The sequence below is a fragment of the Pleurodeles waltl genome, chromosome 11, assembly GCF_031143425.1.
Source record: "Pleurodeles waltl isolate 20211129_DDA chromosome 11, aPleWal1.hap1.20221129, whole genome shotgun sequence".
Classification (NCBI taxonomy): domain Eukaryota; kingdom Metazoa; phylum Chordata; class Amphibia; order Caudata; family Salamandridae; genus Pleurodeles; species Pleurodeles waltl.
In genome coordinates, this window is record NC_090450.1 from 48,891,799 (window position 1) to 48,909,206 (window position 17,408).

At 42.3% G+C, this 17,408-nt stretch overlaps 1 protein-coding gene across 2 annotated transcripts in view; it reads right to left on the bottom strand.

Moving 5' to 3' along the window:
* SLC7A14 (solute carrier family 7 member 14) overlaps nucleotides 1-17,408 on the bottom strand; it is a 251,765-nt gene that overhangs the window by 104,441 nt on the left and 129,916 nt on the right. For both annotated transcript variants that reach the window (XM_069213022.1, XM_069213023.1), the window contains one exon: nucleotides 15,616-16,110. In XM_069213022.1, coding sequence (XP_069069123.1) covers nucleotides 15,616-15,919 — 304 coding nt within the window. In that variant the 5' untranslated portion in view covers nucleotides 15,920-16,110. The remainder of the gene's footprint in view (nucleotides 1-15,615; nucleotides 16,111-17,408) is intronic.

Consider the following 17,408-nt stretch of genomic DNA (forward strand, 5'->3'; position numbering starts at 1 on the left):
GTGGTTACAGTTCCTGTCATTGCATTGTAAATGACTGCTTGTATGGCTGTCATTTATAAATTTGGCATGTGGTCCTATTGGAATGGGGACAGAGCAGTCTACTTGGTCCCCCTGGCGGAGCAAAAACCCTTCTGCCAAATTATTGTTTCGGTTCTTTGTCATTTTCTAGCTCAGTGTGGATGGCACTATGCTAATCATATGTTTACGAATTCTAGAAGAAAAACAGACATTGGAGATGGGCAGTTTTGGGGTGTCAGTGATGCTGTAGATTGCTCCACATAAAGGAGCTACTCTCTACCTAAAACGTATGAACTACTCAGGATTCCCTACTTCCTTTACTGCACACACACAGCCACATAATTTTAAGGTTATATATATTTTTCAATTATATCACTATTTAAAATTAATCTAATTTTAAATGTTAATGTTAATCATTTAATACTAAATTAATATTAGTTTTTCAATTACTTTTAATTATAGTATTCACTGCCTTGCCTCACTTTGTGGATGAAAGGCAAATATTGATTTCTGTGGCTTTATAAATGTCGCTTAAGCAATAGCGTTACCTTGTGCCGACTTGCGTGACACAAGGATAATGCAAGTGCTTAGTGAATCTGGCCATAAATCTAGACCTGAGACTATCATATGAAGGAAAATGTTGTCATCAGAATGTGTCACATATAGTGATTCATGCTTCACCACTGGTTTGCACTATCTTGTTAGCAGGGTGGTCATCTCTTTTGGGGAACACAGTGTATGAGGATAAAGAAATCAAATCCTGTTACAGCAGCAGACATTAAAAAAATAATTTTCTTCCTAATCCTATTCTACTGTTCCAGTTGTATTTTGTTTTGTATCCCAAAAAGGTAAACAAAAGAAAACTAAAGTATCATTTTAAGAATGTTTCTTTTCATAACCAACTTTTATGGTTTAAAAATAGATTTAAAAAGTATGTTATTTGTTTTGTATGTCCATGAGCTTGAATGAGAGTTACTGCAAGTGACACATATCAGAAGACATTGGTGAGTGAAACTGTGCATCAAAGAGTCTTAACACAGATTGCATGAAACTAAGCTAGTGAATAAGAGGGTTTGCATTGTGGGTGTTTCCTGCATGAATGGAATGTCTTTGATGTGCATGGACTATGATCTTGTACAGTGAGTTATTTCTGATCAGGCCCTGTACTCCACCCTGGTGGATGACCTAACCCTACAGCACATGGTGTTTTTCAGTGAGCAAGGGGGTTAGGCAGGGGGTCCTGGCCTGTGACCGCCAGGCCCCGCACTCCACCCCAACTGTATTTAAAAATTGTTCAGATAATGTTTCTATATTATATGTGGGTGTGTGTGAATACACACAAACACATATATGTATATGTACATTAAATAACTGATACAAAATGTTAATTTACATTAGATTATTTCTAACTGATTTTCTCTTTTAAATAAATTAATGTGAAGTCAATATTTATTTTAAAAAAAACTGATCTTCATACCTTTCTGTGTGATATTCCTCTTCACAATATTTTGACACTGTTGGAAAGTGAATTATCTACACTTAGCAATAGGCCACTAATCCCCAATTAGGTCCAGTCAGGGTCTCAATAAATTAATCCTGGCTCAACGCTTAGTAGCTTGGCAATGAGCAGTTAGGCTTAATTTAGGAGACAGGTGTGTAAAGCATTTAGTATCACAAACCAGTAAATAAGTAAAACACAATAAAAATCCAACACCAATTTATAAAAATAGATTATACTTTTGTCTTTAAAATGACAACAAAAATCCAATGTAGGGAACCAGAGATATGCATTTTTAAAAATTAAAAGTAATTACCGCTACCGCTTAGAAGCAACTAGCACACAAAGAGTTAAAAAAAGGTCACACTGGACAGGGCTAAAGTCCAGAGTTTAGGCCACCCACAATGTAACACCGTTACACTTACTTTCAGAAGTGTTTATTGATACAGGAAAGTAGTCTCCAGCACCAGCCAAGGTTACAGAGGATCTGGTTTGCCTCTTGGGGTTTGGGACTACAACTTTCACAATGCACCTCTTTAACTTATGGAGCTGTTTACAACAGTTGCTCCAGTTGTCTTCAAACTTCTGGATCTTCTTCCAGAAGTCCTTTTTGGGTCCTTGAAGTGTCCACAACTTGATACAAGGTTCCCAAAGCTCTGAGTTACTCCTTGGGAGTTAGGACTACAAATCCCAGAATGCACAAGGTCCGAATCTTCGAACGGGCCCTGGACGCTGGTCAGCTGCCTCTTCTTGCAGAACGTGATGAGGAGGACTTGGGCAGCTCATTTGTCCCTGGAGCTTACAGGGAGTCCACTCCTGGAGTTGCAGAAGCAATCCAAAGTCATTTTCTTGTTAAAGCCCAAAGCGTGCAGCTGGTGAAGTCCTTGTGAGTGCTGTGTCCAGGTGCAGGTCAGGGATCCAGCAGGTAAGTCCTTCTTCTCCAGTATCTTCTTCCAGCAGAAATCTGAGGTATGGGTGCAGCTCTGCCATATTTATCTTTGATCCTGGGGTGGAATCACAGGCAGGCCACCACCCCTTAGATGACCACTTCCTTGAAAGTGTGGCAAAAATCAATCCCAGGGAGCAACATTCCTCAAAGATCCAAAATGGAGGAAATTCATTCTCTGAGGTTAGGCTTGGCTGAGCCTACCCATTGGTGTGGCTAAGTTCCCTTAACACACCCCTTTACAGCCCTCCCCTAATCTAATCAGGTGGCCAGCTGGCTGTCTGGTTTCGCAAGAAATGGGGGAGGTCCACTTGCAGGACCAAATATCCTTCCCTCCTTTGAAGTCCAGTTTGGCCGCTTTCCCCCATCCTGTTTCACCATCTGCTGAGGCAGTTCTCCTCCCCCGGGCACTTCCTTGGTGTTCAGCCCAGGCCACCTCACACCTCATCAAAGCAGCCTGGCCAAGTTGGCAGATGCTATCCAATCAGAGAAGGACACTACAGAGCTGAAACTGGTTACTTTTACAAAGAGTTGTAAAACTCTTTCTAGGTGCAAGTCAGATTACATTCAACAGTGGAAAGTTGTTGGTTTTATTATAACATTAAGTTTGATAGCAAACCTGATATATCTAGCTCTTTTTGAGACTTTATTAATTAAAAAAATAAAGTCTCCCCATGTTAGCCTATGGAGCCTATTCACCACAAGGGGAGAAAACAAATGTAGCTATTTTCCCCCCACCATGGATTATAAAGCATCTTTTATAGTGTCCTTGCTTATAGTTACACTGCATCCAACCCTGGGGACACTTAGGGCACACCTAGGGGTGACTTATATGTATAAATGAGTTAGTTTAAGTCGAATTAGAGTGTAACTTTAGCTTAAAAGCATCCAGCAAAGCAGGCCTGTCTTTAAAATGACCCTGGGCACCACAGCAGTGCACCTATGGGTGTACTGCCTATATTGTGGTCCCTAAACCTACATGCCCTACCATATACTAGGGACTTATAGGTGGGTTGATGCAGCCAATTATAGTTAGTCTAATTGGCATAATCATTTTAATCAGAGCACAGGCCCCGGAACTGGTTAACAGTGCCCAGGGCACCATCAGAGTCAGGAAAACACCAGCATAAGTACAAAATGGGAACAAAACGTTAGGGGGCTTGTGCAATCAGCCCAGTTTACCCACAGACACAATATAATACTTTTGTAAATTACAGAATGAACATAGAAATATTTTGGTAAACAATATTTCTGACACAAGATCCACAGCAGTTGATATATTTTTGTTAACAATATTGTCTTATAACCCAGTAGTCCATGGCACTACTGACACTCTTAAAAACCTTTTTAGAATACAGGTCCATTTTCTTTAAGGAAAATGGAATGCAGTTTTTAAAAAAAAAGGTTTCTTTATTTAAAAGCAATCACAAACTCCTGACCGCTGCAGGCCACTATGCCTGTGATGGCCTACGATGGAAGTCAGATGTAATGTGCGTACTATCTCATTAACAGGTTGGATTGCGGTTGACTCTAAGGGTCTGATTCACAAAGGTAAACTTAGACCAAAAGTCTAACTTTACTTGTAGTAAAGTTAGACTTTTGGTCTCAGTTTAGACCTTTTGGTCTAGGTTTACCTTTGTGAATTGGGCCCTAATTCTTTTTTTTTTTGTGAACAAATTTTGGTTGGTTATCGAAATGAAATAGTAATTGAAAAAAAATATGTATGCAAATTGTAACAGCTTTTTGCTACCACTTTAATAATACATTATGCCCAATATTGTAAGACATTTGTAAAGTACGAGATCACAATTGATGTACTTAAATACTTCTTATTACCAATAGCTGCTAAGTGTGTATCAGGTGCATGTAATAGAAAGCTGGTAAGATACTCTTTGGATTGAACAAGTGAAAACGAAGTCGCAAACACAAACTCCTCCATGTCTGAAGCCAGTTGCCTTCCACTGACAAACAATAGGCTTCAATTACAGTGTATTAATTAATAATGGAGGCATGCCGAAACTTCAGTGTTTTCTGTGCAGCTCCACAAACTTGTTTTTATTCTTTATTTTCAACATTTGTGTGAAACATAAATCAACGCGTGGCACAACCAAAGCAACGAATTGTACATAAACCACATGCCCTTTAAAAAATCAGCTAGGAGAGTAGAGCCTACGCGTTAAATAATTCCAGCCAGCGAGCAAAAAACAGAAAGAAAAGAGGATGATGAAACAAACAGAACATGAGATGAGAGAAGATGAGAAATGAATAGGCTCAGGAGAGGAAAGTGGACATTAAGTAAATAGAACATTAGCACATGGGAGTTTCAAGAAGCGGAATAATGTAGGAACAAATATCACAGATATTGCAGAGCAAAGCCATTGACAGTTAAGCAAATATTGACAGAATACTTCATGCCCAGCAAGTGGAAGAAGTGTCTGGTGTGTCTGGCTGACTGGCATTACACATAGATGGACAGCCTGGCACCCAGCACATGGTGGGAGTATACAGGTGACTCAAAAATGCTGGTAGCACCGGGATGCTTGCTACGATGACAAATTAGTTACCAGTTTAGGGACACATTATCATTGTGTTTTAACTAGGGGTGTGTTGGATTAAAAAATATCCTTTTGCATGATTACGCGAAATTTTAGGAAAATTTCATGAATCGCAAATGTAGCATTTTGTGCTACATTCATTGCAATATGGACACTCATGTCAATTTAGGATGCGAGGAACACAGCGCAAAAACAGACACAGGTGGCAAAAACAAGTGCCGCAAACTAGTGTCGCTAGTGTTCTGTTATTTCTCGTTGTTCTGCTGCTCCCACATTAGGAGTTTAATCCGAGTGACCCCCAATTTCGCCAAGCTGTGTAATGTCATCATATTTCACAATTTCACAAGAGGAATAATGCAAAATGCCTGAAATTGCTCAAACTATGCCAGCGTAATTGATATTTTGCCCAGGCCTAGTTTTAATCCAACATCTACTTCTGTAACATTACAAAGAGCAGTTTCAATCAATCAGTAATTTGTTAAGCGCACTACTCACCCGGTAGGGTCTCAAGGCGCTGTGGGGGAGGGGGATGCTACTGCTCGAAGAGCCAGGACTTGAGGCTCTTCCTGAAAGTCAGGAGGTCCTGGGTCAGACGTAGGTTGACGGGGAGGGAGTTCCAGGTTTTGGCGGCAAGGTGGGAGAAGGATCTTCCGCCGGTTGTGGTCTGGTGAATGCAGGAGACGGTCGCAAGGGCGAGGTTGGTGGAGCAGAGCTGGCTTGTCGGGATGTGGAAGTTGAGATATTTCAGTGCCATTGTTGAAGCTTCACGGTGTGTACAAGTGAGCACTTCATGGTTTTCATCTTGTTACATACATTTCACTACTTGGTTTTATTCGCTGTAACATGGCCCTCGAAATGTCACACATAAGGCAAAGAAATGTCACCATTAGAGCACTCAATCAATGGAAACGACACAATAACTTTCCGAAAATATGGTAGTTGTGGTCCTAAGATGTTTCAATCTAGAACTGCCCAACTTGCAGATAAAACGAGAGATAAGAGAAATAGATTGCTTGCGGGTTGTTAAAGCCATCACAAAATGCATCTCTGGAAAGGCTCCTGGCCCGGATGGCGTAATAGCCCATATTTTTAAAACTGATATACATCTGTGGGCCCCTTTATTAAAAAATGTTTTAGTATCTGCCACGTTAGGCCCCATCCGTGATTCTTGGAGTCTGGCTCCGTTGTCCCTATTTTTAACAAGCATTTTCAATGCAACGGGTCTCACATTTGCTCGAGTTACAGCTATGAGCATTGTAAAGAAAAAAAACGCAGCAAAATCGCACTATGTAAAATGCAGCGCGATCGCGCTGCGTGGAAATTAAACAGATAAAGTCGTCCGGACACCTTGCTGAAAACATCGAAACTCGTATGTTTTTAGTAGTTTACCGGTGCTGTGTAGGTGGGCTAAACACCGGAAAAGGCATGACATATGCATGCCTTTCACAAATGAAAGCAAGTGGATTTTAAAAGGCAAGCCCACAAACCAATGAAAGTGACTGACGTGAAATGGGCGTGGTTGGAAGCCGAAAGCGAGATTACAGAATGGGACGGAGCACTTTGCGCTCACCCATAAAAAGGGGGCAGAACACAGCCAACATGCTACAGGCCAATTTCTTTATTAGACTCTAGCGACAAGATCCTGGTATGATTAGTTTTGTCTCACCTCAAAGATTGGCCTGTGGAAAATAATATTCTGAAGGAAACAGAATAAGGATTTAGACTTATCATTTGGCACTGGCAAACAATACTTACACCTCTACCTCATAGCAGGGAAATATGTGAAGGCTTAAGGGGGTTTGTTACATCTGGCCTTCTTTGGTCTATCAAGTGTCTTCGACCTAGTGAATCGCTCCAAGCTAAGGAACGCGATGGGCAGGATGGGGGTCAAGAAAGAACTTCTCACCCCTATCAGGCCCTTAAATCAGGGCGTCACATCGGTGTGTTACGGCCCCTCAGGCGAATGTTCTCCTCATATTAGTTCCACCGGGGTGTTAGGCAAGGGTGTATCCTTGCTACTTTCTTTTTCTTGCTTCATAGCAACAAGATTAACAAACACCTAACAGAAAATGGAAAGGATATGCTGTATGCCCATTTTGTTAGACGTTGATGATACGTTACTCGCTGCCCGCATGGCTAACGGCCTACAGGCAATTCAAGATTTGTTTTTAACCCACATGAGTTACTTGAATCTGCAGGTACATTTTTAAAAAACTTACATTGTGACCTGCAGTGACCCGAGGATGTAGCCCAAGCATCTTGTTATGGGGGATTCTCACTTAGTACAGGTAACATTTATTACTTATTTAGGTATTCTTGTTATTACATTTGTTTTTTAGCTGGACCGCATGCAGCACTTTAACAGAAACATTGAGTTCATGTTCAGAGTTGCACATAAGTTAAAGCATAAACCAATCACAGAAATGCTCCGTTTATATAAGAGTAAATGTATCTCGGTGTTGGCATATGGCGCCGGGCTTTGTGGCTACTGCAAAGCAGAGGTCCTCCAAAGAGCTGAAAACAGTTTTAATGTGTAGATTATTGTCAGTTCCTGGGGTCACTGCTACACTGATATGCCATGAGGAACTTGGAATGCTATATCTAATGGATTTGATCGGTCTTGCACCACTGCGATTGTGGATCAAATGTTGAGGAACACCGGAGGCTGGTCTTGTTAGAACTGTCACTTGACAGGGCGGATCAGATTCCTTGGGTTTCCTGTTTGAGGGAAGCTTTCAAGAGTATAGGCCTTCAGAACTTCACAAAAACCCTCTTTAAATAGGGCCTGTATACAAAGAACTGGTTAAACTATGCTAATTGGACCATTGTATGAACTCACATCAATAGATAACCAAGGAATTCAAGGAACTCAAGTAAATATTCAACATTGTCAACAATAAGAAGCATGGGGCTTTACTTAGAATGGATTATAAACCCTACTCAGAGTTATCATCTTACACCTTTTAGGTTATACACTCCATTTAAAATTTGCTTTCCTTTTGTAAGGGATCTGACAATATGACCTTCCTCCATGTGATTGTGACAATGTTTCTACACAAAGCACTAGTCACCTTATGCTGTTTTGCACCTTGTATTCAGCTCCGAGGCTTTTCTTTTTGGACCCAATTTGCGAAAGAAAAATCTGAGACGCTATAAGGATGGGCTTGTTTTTTTTGCAGTGTCTATGATCATCAGAGATTTGTTATGCATTGTTGAATTTTATAAGAGTAGCTTCTCCTATTAGGAAACAATATGAATCTTAACTTGGTGTATATATACACACACTACAGATGGCATACTATGGAGTCTATGCCTTTGCTTGCTTATTATGGAAGCAATATGAATTTTAACAACTTGTGATATATATCCACTATGAATTGCACATGAGCTCTTTATCTCCTATGGATGAATAAAGATATTTGGTTTTGGATTTGGACTGCTAAGGCATTGTGATGAAGAACTGCACTGTGATGAAGAGCTGACAATTCAGCTCTTTCCTATTTTGGGGCAGTGTTGGGGAGATCCTTGAGGATAGAGGGACATTAATCCAGATCCTGGGTGAATAGATGGAAAAGATCTGCTGTTATTTGTTTATTTTTTTGCACTTCTTAGGGCCTCAATAGGAGCAGCCCGATAAATGGGAAGATGTTTATTGCAACAGATACATTTTGACTCTGCAAGTCCAAATTAATCAGATGCAATAAATACCATTCAGTAAAAAATGTTTTAGGAAATAACATATTTACTGCACCAAATTCTGCATATTCTGGTAAATGACAAGATTTTCCCCCCAATAAATGTTGGCAGGTTTGACTTGTTGATTTTTAGCACAAAAAAACAGTTGCCATGTGTGCAGAAACAGGACTTACTACACGTATCGCACTTAACGAGGCTGCTTGTAGTGAGGGCCTTCGTCCTTAGTCACGATGGGGTCCCGGCTGTGAGGTGAACTGAGAAACACCACAATATGAATTTTTATCTCAAATTGTGAGAAAAGCTCTGTTGGTTTAATAAAAGAAAACATCTCATCCAAAATGTGTGATATAGTATAGAGGCATCTAAAAGTATGAACAATTAAAGAGTGGTATGGCAAGGGTGCCATGGCCTCTACTACAAGCAGTGGTCGCGGCTCTGCTGTAGTACAGGACATAAGAGGATCGCTCACACTCTTGGGTCCCGGTTCCACTACACCTACTCCATTATTGTTTGTTACGTCCTTACAGTTACAAATTGCTAAAATATTAAGGGCTCACAGAGTCATATTTTTTCAAGGGGGGATTCGCTGTAGGAACTGTGGAGGAGAAATGGCCAAACTCTCGGAACTGTGTGGATGATTCAGGCCTTGTTCCTTCATTTTACATTATTTTCATCATTTGATGCCCCCTTCTCATCCTCTTGCCCAATCTCACTCAAGCCAGTTTGTGTGCAATCTTTTTAATAACCATTGATTTGAGTCTAACAGCTATAAAATTGTCATTGCTTGACCACTAACACCACAATCATTGTTCTCTAAGTAAAAACCTAGGTAAGTTTTGAGGTCTTTCTCGAAAGCACACGTGTTGGGTGGCAGATCGAAAGACAATGGAAAAGAATTCCATGATTTTGATGTTAGTTAAGAAAAGGAGGTGCCTTCATGTGTTCCAAACCTACTGGGAGGGGCGACCACAAGATGCAGATTGCCATAACTGAGTGGGAAGCAGGGCAGTGAGTGGGATCAGGGGCTAGTACAGATCCTTAAGATGGCCAGAGATGTGAACGGCAGGAGGCAGGTTGCTGCCAAATTCTGGACAACTTGGAGAGTTTGGAGAAGATGAATAATAACACCCAAGAACATTACTATAATCTAGTCCGAGGGCATAATGCTCCGGATTATTGATTTTGCACCATGAAAAAAAAACAAAAAACTTTTTAAGGGCATTTTGAGAAGCTGGAAAAGCACAGCAGCATACTTTGGTGACTTGGTTGGCCATGGCAAGATTATGATCAAGAAGCCTCCTAGGTTTTTTTCAGAGTTAACAAGGAAAAGACCGACACCCTGGTCAGACAGCCCCTCGTAGAAGACCAAGAAGGCTGAACGTTGTTACATCAATCATATCATTATTCAGCATAAGGCAATTAAGTAATATTCAAGAAAAGATAAAAAATACTTTCTTTGAACTTAAGTTGCATCTAACACGAATTGTGAAAGATGGAGACGATCAATTTTGTGTATCAACAGTGTATGATACAATGTCAAAGCCAAAGTATCTTTGGCAGGTCAACAGAAATGTAAAACAAGGTGAAACCAAGTGTGCAAACTTGCGGAGCTCCACATAGGATTTAATGATGTCATCTCTGAGTGGCAGTAAAGGAATAGAGGAAAGAACAAAACCAATTAAGAGCTCTAAGATAGATGCGAGAGGAATGGAGACATTAAAAAAGGATAGAATGGGAGACTTGATTGAAGGCCACTGAGAAATTATGTGGGATCAAGGTGGTGTATCCTCCCTGATCTAAGATATTATACATGTTATATGTAGCAGCTTATAGAGTGTACTGGGTGCTATAATAGGCTTGAAAACCAGATTAAGAGGTGTCAAGAAGATGATTAGATTTAGAGTTGCTTGTTGTGGAAATTGGGTTGTTGGTTTACTGGGGTGAGAGTATAGGTCTGGCAGCAGCACAATTTGTTTCAGGGAAAGGCACAAGCAAACCCCAAAATAACTTTTGCTCACTCCCTGGTAGCTTGGCACACAGCTGTCAGGCCTAACTCGAAGGCAATGTGTAAAGTATTTGTGCAACACCTCAAACAGTAAAATAGTTAAAACACCACAAAATGTTATCCCACAACAGACTAGAAAAATAGAGCTTAATTAGATAAATATAACAAGACCAAAATGCCAAAAATCCAAGGACGGGGGACATCTGGTTGCGCTGTGCCTGGACAAAGTCACAAGTGCAGGCCAACTGCAATGGAGCACAGGCCACCTACAGGGACCCAGTTAGGCCCACTGAATAAAGTAACTTAAATCCTGGTTGGGTAGCATTGTGTGGATCTGCATCGAAGATGTACAGCGCAACCAAAGCAAAGCAACCAAAGCGATACATCAGTCCCAAGAAGTTGCTAGGTGCGAGGTGCTGTTGTGTCGTGGTCGAGGACCCCATCAACGGGGCTTGTGATGCAATGTTCGGTGTCGGGGATGCAGCAAGCATCGGTGATGCATTGGTTTCGAAAAGCTGTGAGGCTGTGATGGCTGTGATGTGGAGTCTGTTGTCGTTGTCAAGGCCGCCATCAATGAAGGCTACGACGAACTGGGCCATGGATGCAATATGCTCTTGAGGTGATGCATTGGTTCCGAGGACTCTGGAGGAGATGCAGGTATTCACGATGGGCACAATCCACCTAGCAGCGGTGATGCATTGTTTCTGCCTGGGGATGCACCAGTCCATAGAGGAGATACATTGGTTCCACTGACAAGCACTTTATGCCCTCTTCCAGGGATCCAGGCCTGGGGTGGCACCACTTGACAGGGTAAGCTCACAGATGGCAGAGTCCAGGTGCATGATTGTTGTAAGCCTGGTATGTCCCTGAGGCTACAGATCAGGAGGCCTAGTACTTGGAGTCACCCTGGGTTCTGAGGTCAGGAGAATCAGGTCCATTCATTTTCATCCAGGCAAGAGGGCATCAGGTCAGCAGAGCAGGGTAGAAGTAGCAGTCCAGCAGAGTGGCAGTCTTTGTAGTACAGCAGTCCTTTTTCCTGCCAGAGGGTTCACAGGCCCAGAAGTGTACTGAAGTGGTGGTTTCTGAGGTTCTCCTGTTATAAGAAGTTGTGCGTTTGAAGTGGGAAGGAGCTTCTAGAGGAGTGTCGTTGAAGTGCACAGATGACCTGCCTACCCTGGCTCCAGAGTAACTACAAGGGGTATACAGCTCCTTGTGAGGAGATAGGACACAAACTATTGAGGTGCAACTGAGGCCGGGCCCAGTTCCCCCTCTCATCATGTCAGTTATGTCTCATTCAGTTACACTTAAGCTCCCATTGTGCGTGACTGTCTTGGCAGAATACACAAGCCCAACTGCCAACTACACTCAGTCATGTGACCAGAGACAGGCTGCAGGTAGCACCAGATGGCTAAGGCAAGAAAATGCCAACTTTCTAAAAGTGGAATTTTGAGAATTGTTATTTAAAATACAACTTCACTATGCATTAGGATTTTAAATTAGGATTCCAGGCACTCCAAACTTGAGGTGGTTATTTCTTCCCATTTATAAATTACATGTATAAAATGTTATGAGGCAACTCCAATGTTATCCTGTGGAAGACAAAGGCTTTGCAGTAGTGAAAAATGAATTTTAAGAGTTGTTCATTACTAGTACATGTAAATCTTAAATGTCCAACTTTTTAAATACATTGCACCCTCCCCTTGGGGCTGTCTAGGACCTACTTTATGGGTGAATTATATGTATTAAAAAGGAAGGTTTGGGCCTAGCAAAAATGTTATGGCAGGTTAAGACTGCACATACGGGCTTTGTAGTGGCAGGCCTGAGATGAGTTTAGAGGTTACTTGAGTGGGTGGCATAATCAGTGCTGCAGGCCCACTAGTAACATTTAATTTACAGACCCTGAGCACATGTAGTGCCTTTTACTAGGGACCTAGAAGTAAATTAAAAATGTTGATTGGGGATAAGCCAGCGTGCCATGTTTTAGCACTTTAGCACTGGTTAGCAGTGGTAAAGTGTGTGGAATCCCAAGGTCAGAAATAAACGAAGTTAGCAAAACAGGAGGTCTGAAGGCTAAATGTTAGGGGGAGACCATGCCAAGGATGCCAGGTCTAACACTGGTGAGTTGTCTATTGATAAAGTCCTCCATAATTTTTGTGGGAAATGGTAGAAGAGGTATCGACATATAGTTCAAAAAGTCAGTCGGTCCGTGTTGGATGTCAGAAGATCGGGACCACTGATGCATGTTTTCAGAGTTTAAGAACTGTGGTGGAGTCAAAAGATGTATTAATAAGATCTGTGAATGGAAAGCTGTAGAGGTCAGTGCACAGTTGAAGAATATGTTGTCAGAGAGGCCTCTTTTTGTGTGGTTAGCCCCCCACTTTTTGCTTGGAAAATGATGTGGTTTCGTAATGTAAGTACCCCGGCTAAACAGGTTCCCAGGGCCAGATCTCTTTCCCCAGAACTGTACTATGTTTGGTACTTCAGCCACCCTTGTAAGTCCCTAGTAAATGGTACACCTGGTACCTAATGCATGGGTACTAAAGAGGCCCCCCCCAGAGCTGGAGCACCAATTGTACCACTCTGAGAGACCGCTACACCAGCCTCATGCAGACTGCCAATGCAAGTCCATGACCTGGTGCATTTAAAAGTTACTAACTCGACATGGAATTCACCAAGAGTGCCCTATCCACTAGCAATGTATGCACTATAGGTAAATCGCCCCCATGACAGGCCTTAAAGCCTTAAGGCAGGGTGCACTACATTGCATGTGAGGGCATAGGTTTGCATTAGCAAACATGCACCAATTGTGTCTTTACAAAAGCTTAAGGCATAGTAAGTGTACAGGGGAGCCATAGTGATTACATATGCTGGACACTGGTCATTACGAGTTACCCAGCTACATGATGGCTACTCTGAGCCCTGGGTTGTTTGGTATCAAACAACGCAGAATAACAACTCACTGGTACCAGTGCTGGATTTATTATACCATGTACCCACGGGCTACCTTGTAGGTGCCCCTGCAAAACCTCCACCACCCTGGCACAGTTTCTGGCTAGTCCAAACCAGCCTGCCACCACCAGACACTATTCTCGATCCGTGGGGTGAGAGCTCCTGCTCTCTGGAACCTGAAGACAAAACCTTTTCTGGGTGGAGGTGTCACTGAATGTGCCCTGCTCTGGCAGGAAGCTTCAAGAGCCATGCCACCTTTGAAGCTTCGCTCCAGCCATTTGCTCCTAGCAGCAGATGGCCACCCCCATCCCAGACCCCACTTTTGGTGGGAGGAACGGTGGGAAAACACACAAAGAGTACGGGGAGTGGCCACCCTCAGCCTGCACCACCCCTCAGGTGTGGAAGACAAGGTGACCACGCCATCTTATTTTCCTTCATTTTGGATTGCAGGAAAATAGTCATCCAGGGTTAGGGATGCGACCCCTTCACAGGAAGGGTTCACATAGTGGATGTAGCCACCCAAAGGTTAAGTGGCCCATTGGCCACTACCAGGAACACTCTCTAACTACCACTAAATACAATATTTAGTGGGCATGCCTAGACCTAGAAATCAGATTTGATGGATACAAGAAGGCCAGCGACAAAGAAGATCCAAGGCATGGGAACAGAGGTCCTGCTGCAAGAAGAAAAAGGTGCTAAACCCTGCCTGCTGTGCCCAGGATTCGACAATCGATGCTGAGGGGTTGATTGGACATTACTCTTCTACATATTGGAAGGACACAGATTGTTAGGCACTCCAGACCAAGTGGATGGAAGATCCTTAAGAGGTTCTTACATGGTGACAGGATGACAGGACCCACTGAGGGAAGCGTTGGGGATATTTAGTATATTAATGGAATTCTTGGGGTTGAAAGTCAACAGAGTGCTTTAGTGGGTAATACAGAATTGTGGCAGGCAGAAGGTTGTAAGAGGCCTGTAGCTAAGAGAAAAACATTATGAGAGCAGCCAGGAGAGATACAGGCATGGAAGGGCACAGATGGGCTTGCGTTTGGCACACCTTTGGAGCAGCCCTGGTGCACTCGCTGTGCGTTCATGTGGCAGCACTAAATTTAAGGTCTATCATGAGAGGGAGCATCGCTTAGGTTGGAAACTGTGAGAAATAAAATCAAAGCAGATTTGGAGTTTAGTTGACTCCTGTACAAAACTGAAAGATTCCTTGCTGGAGGTACTACTAGGAAATAAACACAAGGCAAATTATATGTGAGAAGCAATAAACCATGAATGAAAAATAAAAGCAGTCTTAGCTGCTATGTCCCCATAACATGTGGAGCCATGCACCTTTAACCAACCACACAAGGAAAAGAATGACGTAAAGAACTATTAGTCCCACAGTGCTCCAAGTTGAGCAATGAAACAATGGCAGAGCACAAAGGTAATGCCAAAGCTATATTTTCTGGAGAAGTCACACAGCAGTGCTGGATTTAAGGCCATCATGAGAAAGAATGTGTCTTAGGAGGGAAGCTGGTGAGCTAAAAAAGTGCGTAAATGAGGAAAGGGTGGAGAAAATAATCAAGAAAGAACTGGCGCTCAGTTGACTCCTGACCAGCAAGAACCCTTGTGTCGGCAGTGCTACTGAGAAGTAAAAAACAGGCAATATAAAAAATAAGGCGGAACAAACCATAAAGCAAAAATATTAGCACACTGAGATGCTATGTCCCCAGAGCACGCGAAGCAAGGCACCTTCAACCAACTACACAATGAAAGGAAAAGCATGAGGAACTCCTTGTCCCGAATTTCAGAGAGAAGAAGTAATCTCAGAGCTATGTTCCATTGTAGCTGTTTTTCATCTTCACTTTGGCTGCAGAAATCTACAATACTTCATACACAAACACTCAAGAAACATAATCCACTGGGACTGTATTTTTCAATATTAAAGAAAGAAACTTACCTGACAAAATGGAAGCCACTGCTGCGATTATAAAGGAAACTATGACTCCAGGCCCTGCCATCTCCTTAGCCACCAGACCGGTTACAACATACATGCCTGTTCCCACACAGCTCCCAACACCCAGGGAAACTAGATCCAACGTGGTAAGTACACGGGCCAATTTGGTTCCATGAATGGTGGTTATTCCACTCCCTTCCAACATTGACTCCACAGGTTTTGTACGCAAAATCCTGGAGTGGACTGCATTCCATGTTGCACCCCACTGGATCCTTCTTGGGTCCAGATACGAGAAGAAGCCACTCATAGTGGAAAGGAATGATGTAGGATCAAAGATGTGAAACAAAGAGTGGACAACAGGGTTCAAAAAGGGGTATTTTCACAATCTTGATATCCGACAGAACAAACAAAGCCACTTCATAAGTCTATAGCCATTGTAACTCATGTGTTAGAGATAGTATGCTCGTCTTTTTGAAGCTTTCCGTCTTGTGGAAGAGCCTGTAAAAAAGAAACAATACAAATTAATGACCATCATAAATATCCAAAGCTGTAAGGTTACATGGAAACACATGGACAAATTATGGTAATATACTCTAATCAAGTTTTTTCCACATGGATTTGAAAGAGCAAGCCTTGTTTGTTGAGCACATAAATATTGTTTGCATGGCTGCATTTTAACCAGCACATTTTGCCATATTTTGTATATAATTTTCTCATTGTGATTTAATCTGGGGCTGATTCAGAAAATCTTTTATGAGTATGGGAAGCAGTACTACTGGAGTACTGTTTTACACACTCTTACATGCTTGAGTAAATTTGTCTAGAGACGCCCAACTCCCTATCAGTAGAAATAGTAACTGTACATGTATAATACTTAAGTATTCCCACTTTCTTCTGATTGTAGATGTTTTGGAGTCAATTCACAGAGGCATTTGAGAGTTTGTCATAGAGTACTACAGGAGTACCGTACTTCCATTGTTAGAAATTGGGTTTCTAGTAGGCAGAGAGCTGCACCCTGTCTAAGCAGAGACCACAATCCTAGTCAGGGTACGTCACTGACACACCCTAAATTAACCTGAACTCACCCCCGGTACCTTGGCACAGAGCAGTCAGGCTTAACTTAAGAGGCAATCTGTTAAGTATTTGTGCAACAGTTCAAACAGTAAAACAGTGAAAACACCATACAAAAAAATACCACACCTGGATAGAAAAGTAAATCCTAATTTAATGAAATAAACAATACAAAACATCAAAAATCCACTTAGTAGAACTCAAGATATGATTTTTTAAAGAATAAGTTAGTTCTAGTGCTAAGAAGCATAAAGCGCTAACTGTGGCTATCTAGTTATGGTAGACCAGGTAAAATCTGAAAAGTCAGGCCGACCGGGATTGAGCACGGGGCGAATACAGGGACCAGCCTTCGCCAGCTGAAAAAAGAACCTTGGTTCGGAGATACGGCAACGTGGAGAGCAAGATGCAAGGAGCAAAGGAGGCGGTGCGCTGGTGTTGATCCCGAAAATGTAGGTGAGGATTGGAGGATATGTGTCATGCAGTCGGCAATGCTGTGGTTCCGATCCTCGCAGCAGCAGCGATGCACCAGCATCAACAGTAATGCGGTGTCCGCGATCCTTGCAACAGTGTCGATGGAGATGTGCTGGTTCTGAGTGACACATTGGCAACAATGCATGGATTTTGGACTGGAGCTGCACATTATACCCACTTCCAAGGGCCCAGGACTGGGTTAGCACCACTTGGCAGGACAAGACTTGCAGCAAGCAAAGTCCAGAAGCTGTAGG